Genomic DNA, 11684 nt, shown 5'->3' on the forward strand with positions numbered 1-11684 from the left:
GAAAGAAGAAGATGTAGAGGAAGGAGGAAGAAGAAGAAGATGTAGAGGAAGGAGGAAGAAGAAGATGTAGACGAAGCTTAAAAGAAACAACAACCAGGAGAGGTGCATTAATGGAAGGAGGAAGAAGAAGAAGGTGTTTGAATTTGTTTGCAAGAATTTCGGCTTTTTGGAGATATATTATAATTTTTAAAAGATTACACAATACTTCATTAATCCTAATTAACCACTAATCATGTTTAATTAACTTTAACCAATAATAAGACTATTTACTTAACACTTTCAAACTACATGACCTTTTAATTAAATTTGAACTTTATTTGGTCTTTTAATAAAATGCCCCATTTCAATACACCAAACATTCAAAAGTCACCACCAATAACACTCTATTAACACCTATTTTAGCTGCTCATGGAAAGGACCAATAACATTCAAAAGTCATCACCAATAATACTCTATTAACACCTATTTTAGCTACTCAATTCATTGTGTTCCTGTATTGGCAAGGACCAATAAAGAGTCTTTATGAAAGAGATGTTATAACTACTTCAAATTTTAAAATGCATCTTTGTTTATTTTTATCTATATAAATATAATCACACTCATCAAATATTTCAAATTTTATTGAACCCATATTCTAATTCTTCACAAAACATAACTCTACACCCTTGAATATATCCATCCTCCATATATTTTGCATCATTAACCACTAATTATAAATTGTAAATATCATTTAAATTAATTTTTAGGGTAAAAATACATTTATAATTTACGGTTATCAACAATTTTCAATTTTCAATTATTTTATTCTATTTGTCTTTTGATATTATCAATTTCATGTTCAATTTTTTCATCTTATTGTTCAATTTAATAGTAGTGTAACTTATTATTTATCAAGTTTACAAATTTGGAACTTGTAATGTACACATATCATAATTATATGGTGAACATTAATTTGTGATATAAAATTCAAACTTAATTGTATAATTTTTTTTTTATGGGTATAAAGTTTTGTTTATTCATATTATTAATGTTATTATTTAGATAAACAAATCTAGAAAATATATATATATACACGCATTCAAAGACAATCTTAGTTATAAAAAACCATGATCAATATTTTTATGATATTTAAAAGTTAGAAACGACTTTTCTCACCCAAGGTTTGGCTTAATGACACTTTCCCACAATAAAAGTTTCAAAATACCACTTTCCCAGCCAAAGTTTATATTCCGCTACTACTCAAAGCTGATTTTGGTTGCGAAAATTCTCTCTGTCACCACCATTTGAACCTACAGTCTCCTCTCTACAAAACCCTTCTCATTTCGACATTTGATTTTCATTGATTATCGACTAACGCAAAGTAAGAGTTTCTTGTTCTTAGTTGATTTCCAGCTAATTTCTGTAGCGAATATTCAATCAGTCATCACCGTTCGATCCACCAATCTCCACTTTACAAAACTCCTCTTATTCTGGCTCTTGGTAACTCGTTGAATGTCGGCTAAGAAAGTGAAATATATTTTGGATATTAACGGTATATAAACTTTGGGTGGACAAATAGTTTTTTGAAACTTTTTGGGTGAGAAAGTGTCATTAAAGCAAACCTTGGGTGGGAAAAAGTTGTTTACTCTTAAAAGTTAATTTCAAAACTAAAAATAAAATATTATTATTAAGATATATGTTAAATCTACCATAAAAAATTTAAATAAAGTGTCTCATAACCTATTAAATTACTCACAAAATTAATATATGAATTAAAAAGAAAAAAGAAAAAAAGCATATAATTATATCGACTGAAATCCCATTGAAAAAGAATAGTTGTAATTGACTTGAATAGACAACTGTCTTCAAAAGTTGAGAACATAATTTCCACCCTGTTAAAAGTATTATTAATTCTTTAATTTCATTACTAACCAAACCCACCAATTGCCTTGGTCTCTCTCTCTCTCTTCTTTCCGTCAGAGCTCTGGCTTTCTTGCCGGAATTCCATACTCTCTGCATTTCTCTCATTAAAATGGTCCATCTCTAGGGTTTACTTTCCCAAACCCAGTAATTGAATTGCAATTTTCGTTTTGACGAACACTTGAAGTGCCAGAGATGTCTCGCCAGATGACATCCACGGCTTTTCACAAATCCAAGACTCTTGACAACAAATATGTAAGCCCATTTCCCTCTAATTTAAGTTATTTCTTCTGTTAAAATCTTTTCGAAAAGTGAAGTTCCTTAGGGTTTGTGATTCTCTCTTCCTTTCTCCCTCTCTTTTTTTTTTTTTTTCGTGAACGACATTGGAGGTCGGATTTAGAAAGTAAGAAAAAAAATATTTATGACCGTTCACTGAATTATGTAGTTTCAGTTCTGTTTTTGTATGGGCTTGTTATTTCAGTTTCTTCTACTTTTCCGACATTTTCTGTGATTCAGTTGTTTTCTGGTTATATATTTTCAGTGCGCTTCTTTGATTTCAAATGAATTCTTAAACAGTAGGTTCTTCAAAAAATTTAAAGAATTTGACTTAGAATTCAGTTGTACTGGACTTGAATGAGAGGAGGCTTATATATATATATATATATTTTTTTTTTTTTTGCTTTTCCAAATAGTGAATAACTAAAGTTTTACGAAACCAAAATGGAGTGCTATTTGACTATGAGACTTCCATTTTTCTTTTTTTCTTTTTAATTTGTTTTTGGTCTAGATGCTTGGAGATGAAATTGGAAAAGGTGCTTATGGTCGTGTGTACAAAGGCTTGGATTTGGAGAATGGTGACTTCGTTGCAATTAAACAAGTTTCTTTGGAGAATATAGCTCAAGAGGATCTTAATATAATCATGGTTTGGTTCCTTATTTCTTTGTATTTAGTTCAATTCCTTCAAACCTTTTTTTCATCATCATCTTCTTTATTGTTTTTCAAATTGATGCTTTTTGAAGACAGTGATATGTAGAATCATTATTCTTTAGTTATTATCTTAAATTTTATATTAGCAAAAAACTTTGTAATGAATTATTTAAGGAGGCAACCTGGTAATGCTACTAATCTACGTACAGAATGTTTAGTGTGTTTCAGTTTTAGGTTCATTCAGTTTAAAGGCATAGTCATCCTGTCAAGAAATAACTGCTTCTTTTAATGTTTACAAATGTCGTAGACATACATTGATAAGAACCCAGAAAAACTAGCCACAATTCCTCACAGTTAATCAGCCGAAAGAATCACAACAAGATGAATGAGATACGTCTGTACTATATTGAACTGAACTGACAAAGGATTGACACTCTATTCATGAAAAAGTATGAAAAATATGCAATAGGAAATGTAAAAGATAGCACTAGCATTTTGAGGAGCTAGGAACCTCCAAGACCAATTCCCACTAAAACCATCCTCTCCCTTTTACAGACTCTGTCCACTACTTATATTCAACTGACCCTACTCTATTCTTTAACTGGTGTGCAACGTGGCTTTTCCCCTAACAAACTTCCTTTCACTCATATAGCCTACCCCCCCCTCCCCTCTTCTTCTCTTCTTGTAAATTTTGTGTGATGGATGGTGACCTATCAGACATTAGTGTCATTTTATTTTTGCTGGTTTCTCTCTGCGTATAATACTAACATTCAAATTTTACCTCTCGGATATGGAACCAGTGGAATGCAAATTAGCTGTTTAAATGCGTCAGGCATTGCTAGAATAGCTATGATTATGGAAAACTTTAGCTGGTTGAAAACCTAGTTCAAAGTGTAAAAAGTTTACATTGCAATGTCTATCCTGTAATTGAGTTGGGTGTTTGCTTATATATATTCTTTTAGTTGCTTATTTGTTTAATATAAGCAGTATAACTTATATGCTAATAATGATACAGAGTAAGAAATATCATTGCACTTTAAGGGTTTTTTTTTTAGTGTGTGTGTGTGTTTCTGTTTGCAGATGAATTTGTTTCTTGGATATGTGGTGGAAGGTTTGAGTAAAAACTTACAAGCTTACTATCAAGGCCACTTGAAACTAAAGAGTTCTTTCATGCGATTATCATGTCCCATCCCGAGGACCTGCTTAAGAAATTCAAATTTCACTCAATTATTGACTGTTAGAATTGGGTTCTAATATTTCGTGAGTGCATTCGTGTTTTGAGAAAATATGGAAATATTATTATTGTGTGTCTTAAAAGAATTATCTTATCTTCATATCAGTTCTCATTCAGTTCCCAAAGAGTCATAATTTCTGGCATAACTTTTACTTCATTTTTTTTGTTGGTAATTTTTTTTGAATTAATAGGAACATTTCTGTATTATATTTTTTTTCTGGTCTCCACTGTGTAAGTTGGCTGATGTGTTGCTTTTTCCTGTTTATGCTGTTTCTTTGCGGAATTCATTGACATACAGCAAGAGATTGATTTATTGAAGGTAGCTTTATCTCTATACTTATCCACTGGAATTTGTTTTTTCAATTTTTTTCTTGCTATAGTTTGACATATTTTTGCCAGTATTTAGTATTAAGTCTTAAAGGATGTTTTCAATGGGATATGCTGAACTTCTGGTTTCTTATAAAAAATGAAAAGGGGCGAAATCATAGTTTCTTATAAAATAAAAAAAGGGATGTCATGAAATTCTGGGAATTTTTTGTTCATGATATTCAAATATCTTCCTTCTCTTACAGAATCTGAACCACAAAAATATTGTGAAATATCTTGGGTCATTGAAGACAAAGACTCATCTTCACATAATTCTTGAGTAAGTGACTTTTTTGTTGAAAAAAATCTTAAGCGTAGCATTATGAGAACCTGTCTAGAAAAGCTTATGTGGTAGTTTTCATTTGTTGCAGGTATGTGGAGAATGGCTCTCTTGCAAATATTATTAAGCCAAATAAATTTGGGCCTTTTCCAGAATCTTTGGTGGCTGTTTACATTGCCCAGGTTAGCTCTAGTGCAATTTATTTCTATTGATTGGGGTTAAAGTTTCATCAGTCTGGTAATATTAATTATGACACAGGTCTTGGAAGGCTTGGTTTATCTTCATGAACAAGGTGTTATTCATAGAGATATCAAGGGTGCTAACATATTGACAACCAAAGAGGTGACTTATGTCTTGCTTTCTTCCTGTCTTTTTCCTTGATGTATTTTTTTTAAGAGCATTTTGTTTACCAACAAATTGTGCTGAATCTCCATAACTTACTGTTTGATATAGTAATCTATGCTGTAGGTCTTTCCATTTCCTATTGCTAATCACTACTCCTAGCACCAGAAGTTTGCTATCTTTATCTTTTCCAGTATGGTGGCTTTGATAGGACTGACTGTGGTTGCATAAATTTTTAGTATCTTTATTTGTTTATTTTTGTTTGAAAAAACTCCATGATTTGTAGCACTTTTCTAATATCAGATGTGATATTGATTTGTGGTAATATGATTACCTGATATTTGATCTGCTTTATTAATGATGCATAACGTTGATTGTTTGCTAGGATATATTCTTGGTTAGACTAATACAAAGGCAATGGAAGTCTTTTTTCATCAATTTATTTTACCTGCACCATTTTATTTGGCCTTGAAGTCTATAAAGTTTAAAATCTTACGTAAGTTAAATGTTCAGTATCTTGTACCTAATATATCTTTGCTGCTTCTGCAGTTTTATTGAAGTCTTATGGTCTTAATGTTGTTATCTGTTCATTAATGCTTCAGCATGTTTGAGATTGGCTTAGGAAATACTTGACCTGGTTTTTACTTTTAGGGTCTTGTGAAGCTTGCTGATTTTGGTGTTGCCACAAAGCTAACTGAGGCTGATGTTAACACGCATTCAGTTGTTGGAACACCATACTGGATGGCTCCTGAGGTATTTTTTTGAGTCTTTTTATCTCAGCATATTCGCTAGGTTTAATCCTAACTGATGGTTTCATTTTTTTTTTTTTTTTTTTAATTTCTTTTTTATGCTGAGAATATACTAATGAAAATGTTAAGGAGTTACAAGTACGAAGTGGACCAGTTATCCACAAGAAGCTCAAAAACCATTCAATTTTGGCAAAATATATACAGAAACTGATGAGTTGTTTCTACATCAAGGAAAATAAGATTTACTAGCACAGATTCCAGATAAATCCAATTTTTAGGCTCTTCTGTGTTCCTAAACATTCCATGAAATGCTTGCAGTATTGTCACTCTTAATGCATAATTTTTTTGTTGAAAAGATTGATGGTCTATGCCAATATTTGTTTTTGCAAGTTCTATAAATCTGCTACTGTTTAATCATGTTACATAGAAAAGCGACAAAGCCTGGATAGGCTGCAGTTTGGAAAGAAAATAGATAGAATTCAGCTTGTTAATCTTTTTAGTCGAAGAGAAATTAAAATTAGGCACAAAAGGGCTTGAAGTTGGCTTTGATAGAGATTATTGAAGCAGTTAATATGAAGGATGAGTCAACTTTTGAGTTGGGCCTAATAAGAGGCTTATTTGTCAATAACTGAACTGAAAGCAATTGACCAACAAAGAAGAAAAATGTGTTCTGTTTATAATTTCTTTTAGGATTTTTGAATTACATGGAAAAAGGTAGATTTTGTTTTTCGGTGGTGTATATATATATATATATGTAGTCAGGACATCTTGATGTAAATTTGGTCAGGACCATATATATATATATATATATAGACTTGGCAAAAAGGTACTCGTACCCGTGGGTCAACAGGTACTTGCATCAACTGGTACCTCTAAAATTTACTCGTATAAAAGTTATCCGTACCTGGCCCGCCCGTAAAAAATGCGGGTGGGTCGGGTAATGCCTGCGGGTACTTGCATTTTATTTAAAAAAATCATTAAAAAATTAAAACCCTAATTCAATTAACCAAACACCCAAACCCAATTCCATTTTCACCATCTCTCTCACAGTCACAGACTAACGCCATTTCTCTCAATCTCTCATAATTTCACACCATCTCTCTTAGACTCTCACATAGCCATCTCTCTCACGCTCATTTGGCCATTTCTCCAATCGCCATTTCTCTTTCACGCAGCCATCTCTCAAGTCGCCATTTCTTCTTCAGGCAGCCATCTCTCTCACGCTTCTAGGATCCTCTTTAAAGCGCCGTTCATCTGGGCTCTCAGGTAGACCTCCATTTTCTGTTTCTCTCAAACAACCCAGTGACTTTGTTAGCTGCCTTTATTGTTATTGTTAGGTTTCGTCTCTTTATTGATTCGTTTTTATCAGAAGCAACAGAAGACTTCAGTGCACATGTAAGATTAAAGGTTTGGAATTTGTATTTTTCACTGGAACCAAAAACATGACTTGGCGGTGAAATATAAATGCTTCAAGATTGTACTGAAGTATCCATGATCTCGAAAACTTAAGTTAAGGTTCAATAACAATATTTGAGTTGTAATAACTTTGTGGAACTTTGAAAGCAGATTCAACGCTTGCATTACTCAATGCAACACGAAAGGAAGAACATAACTTGGAGTAAGGAGATAGAAAAGCTTGAACAAGCAAGGAAGAAAGCTATTGCAAATAAGGAGATAACAAAGACTTTAACACTCGGTGTGAGTATTTGATTTGTAGTTGTTGAAAATTTTAATTGGGAAGAGGAAAGAGAAGATGGAAATTTATTGGGAAGAGGAAAGAGAAGATGGAGGGTCTTGTGCAGAAAGGGTGATGGAGATGCGTAGACCTGGCAAACTGACGGGTCGGGTAGTTGCGGGTAATGGGTACGAGTAATTTTTTTAACGGGTAGGAAAATGCATGGCTCGTACCTGCCCGTACGAGTACGGGTCGACCCGCGGGTCACCCGTTTCCCACATATTTTCACATTTTATTTTATCTTTTTTCAAATTAAAGTAACCCATCTCCATCACCCTCTCTGCACGAGACCTTCCATATTCTCTTTTCTCATCCCATTAAATTTCCATCTCCTCTTTCCTCTTCCCAATAAATTTCCATCTTCTCTTTCCTCTTCTCAATTATCATTTCATCTTCTCTTTCCTCTTTCCAATTAAAATTTCCAACTTTTCTTCTTCCCAATTAAAATTTCCAGCAACTACAACATTAACTACTCACATCGAGTGTTAAAGCCTTTGCTATCTCCTTATTTGCAATATCTTCTTCCTTGCTTATTCGAGCTTTTCTATCTCCTTATTCCAAGTTATGTTCTGGAAAACGAGCCGGGCACGGGCAACTTTTATACGGGTAAATTTTAGAGGTACACGTTCTTGCCCATTTGATGCCGGTGCTCGTTGACCCGCGAGTACGGGGTACCTTTTTGCCAGGTCTAGAGATGGTTACTTTTATTTGAAAAAAGATAAAATAAAATGTGAAAATATATGTGGGAAATGGGTGACCCATGGGTAGACCTGTACCCGTACGGGCGGGTACGGGTCATGTATTTTCCTACCCATGAAAAAAAAATGACTCGTGGACCTGTACCTGTTTTACCCGTTACTCACAGTATATATATACTTGGCTAAGGTATAAGGTTCAAGTCATGAGGGAGGTGTTTGCAAGGTGGAGAGACCACGGAGCAGAACAAAGCTGTGGGGGTCCAAAAGAGGCGTGGCCAGAAGGATCCATAGCGGACAATACCTTGGACATGTTCGGCGCGTGGGGAAAGCCCTTGAGCCGAAGGTGGCAAGATATAATTTTGGGGACGAAATTATTGTAAGGGGGGAGGAAATGTAATACCTAAGATGTCAAAGGTATGTTCCAAACTCAAAATAGTCATTTGGAATGGTATGAATTAGGGGTGAACGGTTTCGGGTACCTTGCATGTTTTGGGGGAATCGAAACTGGAACCGCCGGTGCAGGTTCCAAAAAAAAAGGAACCAGAATCGGAACGTATCGGTTCTGATTCTTAAATTCAGGGAACTGGAACTTGAAATGTAGGTTTCGGTTCCTTACTTGGGTACCTTTTAAAAAATCAATTACGCCCCTATTAGTTTAAAAATGACAAAAATACCTTAAAAGCTTACAAATACACCCCTAACAAATTAAGAAAACCTTTATTTAGTAGTTTTTAACTTTTGATTACTCATTCATTTGTGTCTAATGTGACTCATAAATCCTCTAATCTCTAGACAACACTTGAATTCAATAAATTCATTACAATTCATATAAAATTTCTTAATCAAAACCAAAACACAAACAGGTTCCAAATAGGTTCCAAGCCGGGTACTCGCTTCAGGTTCTTTTCCTAAGTTTTGGTTCCGGTTTCAAAACCTGTAGGAACTAGAATCAAAACTGCACAATGTCGGTTCCAATAGAATGGAATCGGAACCTATCCGCACAGTGTAGATTCCGGTTCTGATTCTACCCGCAGGTTTCGGTTCTACTTGTTACCCATGCTTAGGGTTGAGCAGTTTCGGTTACCTTTCATTTTTCAGGAAAATTGGAAGCGGAATTGCACAGTGCAACTTCCCAAAATAAGAACCTGGAATTAGAACCTGTCGGTTCTGGTTCTTAAATATAAGGAATTGGAACCTGCATTAAAAAATAAGAAAAATACCTTAAAAGTTTACAAATGCATCCCTAACAAATTAAGAAAACCTACATTTAGTAGTTTTCAACTTTTGATTACTCATTCATTTGTGTTCAATGTGACTCATAAATCCTCTAATCTTTAGACAATACTTGAATTCAATCAATTCATCACAATTCACATAAAATTTTTCAATTAAAATCAAAACACAAGCAATTATTGAAATAAGAAAAAGAAGAATGAGAGAACAACTAGTGTAAACAAAGCAGCAACAGATTTAACACTATCCCAAAATGGTCAACTCCAAACCGGGTACCCGCTTCTGATTCCTTTCCTAGGTTTTGGTTTTGGTTCCTGATCCTCTACATCGGAATCGGAACTGCACAATATCGGTTCCAATAAAATGGAATCGGAACCTACACGTACAGTGCGGTTCCGGTTCCGGTTCCAGTTCCGGTTCTACCCGCTACCCGTGCCCACCCTAGTATGAATCAATTATCCATAAAAGAGTATTAAGGGCAAAATAGTCATTTTGCCTATGGATAAGCATTGCAAAAGTTAAGGATGAGTAGGCTTAATTGCATTTAAAGGTATTAAGTAATAATTATGTTTAGAACCAAATGACCAAAATACCTTTATACGAAGAATTAAGGACTTATGAGTTATAAAATTAAAATAATTGGGCCAGTAGCATAATTTTGAAAAATTAATGAAATATTTTCCTATAAATGATAGGAAAATTCGTTCAAGCCAATAGGAGACATAATTTCTTTAATCTTTCTTCCATTTTCTCTTAAATCCTTCATGAAACAAGCTTTCTCTTTCTAAGTTTTATAAGAGTTTTACATAATTTTTTTAAAGAGAATAAGATAGGAGCCTTGGATCTTCAAATTGAAGGGTTTAAAGTAAGGATTGAAAACGCTAGTTTTGATGTGATTTGAAGATTCGAGGTAGATGTTAAGGTATAATGTTATATATGTAGGATTAAGATGTAAAAGAAAATAGAGTAACACTACAATCACTAACACTTCTTACTAACTTTCTCTCACTAATGCCACGTGTCAACTCACAATTCATCAGTTCACATGGGTCCCGCCTGTCCAATAATGGATCCTGCCTCACTAAGCCAATCACAAACACCCACATGGGGTTAGTGAGAGGGGTTAGTGAGGGTAGTATTATTGAAGAAAATAAAGACAAAGGATTTGGTAGGGGAATTTAAAAAAAAAAAAGTAAGAAAGAACCTCCCATGACTTTAGAGATTATGCTAGGGTTTGTAGATTTTAATGGAACCTGAAATTAAGGCTTTAAGACATATAATTTGTTGATGGCAAGTGTAGTTGAACTCATTAATTTTATTTATTGCCTTGAATTCATTATACATGAAATTATTGCTATTTATGTTTTATGAGTTATATTTAATTGAAGAAAATGAAGTATTGATATTAATTGTGGTAAAACTTGTAGTATTAGAGGTCACATAGTGTTGAATGGTTGCTATTAAAAGTGTTGATGTGTTGTTTGCATTAATTTACAATGTTATAGCAATGATGGATGATAATGAGAATGAGGTTTTACACTTCCTTTAAGATGTTAAAGACTATTAAGAGGAGGTTTATTTGATTCATAAGTTGACCTATTTGTTAATTGTTAATAGGAATTAATGTGACATAGTTTAATATGAAAAATTCGGATTTGGTAAGTTTAGGGGTTATGTTAAACATACTTCTACATTTCGACCATAACTTGAGTTATAAAAATCGAAATGAGATGATTCTTGAAGCACTAGAAAGTTAAGACATAGCTCTATAACTTTTATGTTTAGGTCAAAAGCCAATTCGTTTAGTGACCTTAATACTTTTGATTCATTTATGAATTATCAATCCATTTGCATTTCCTTTTGGTCACATTTATCATCTTAAAACATGTATTACATTGCATCTTCATGCCATTTCATAACATTAATCATGCATTCACATCATGACCATGTATATCTTTCAAAAATCATTTAACTAATGGGTAAACATGAGTACATGGCTTAATCACATCAATATATAATCAATTCATAATCATAAGAATTAATTATGTTAAATCTAAAACTTTGATAACTAGAATTTTATTCTTCAGGCCATTTTCCATCCATTTCCTAAATGAATTGGCTTTTGGCGTAAACATAAAAGTTATAGGGTTATGTCTTAACTTTCTAGTGCATCAAGAATCATTTCATTTCGATTTTTATAACTTAAGTTATGGTCGAAATA

General features: G+C 33.4%; 1 protein-coding gene across 1 annotated transcript; it reads left to right on the forward strand.

Annotated features, from left to right (window-relative positions):
* The first annotated feature begins 1921 nt into the window (after window positions 1-1921).
* Window positions 1922-6040, forward strand: LOC116137810 (MAP3K epsilon protein kinase 1-like). The gene is made up of 7 exons (XM_031423511.1): window positions 1922-2154; window positions 2687-2821; window positions 4359-4379; window positions 4633-4706; window positions 4798-4888; window positions 4965-5048; window positions 5700-6040. Exons 1-7 carry the CDS (start codon window positions 2095-2097, stop codon window positions 5811-5813), a joined length of 579 nt encoding a protein of 192 aa, XP_031279371.1. The 5' UTR covers window positions 1922-2094; the 3' UTR covers window positions 5814-6040.
* The last annotated feature ends 5644 nt before the right edge of the window (window positions 6041-11684 follow it).

This window comes from Pistacia vera, unplaced genomic scaffold, assembly GCF_008641045.1.
Source record: "Pistacia vera cultivar Batoury unplaced genomic scaffold, PisVer_v2 Contig334, whole genome shotgun sequence".
In the NCBI taxonomy this organism is placed as follows: Eukaryota; Viridiplantae; Streptophyta; class Magnoliopsida; order Sapindales; family Anacardiaceae; genus Pistacia; species Pistacia vera.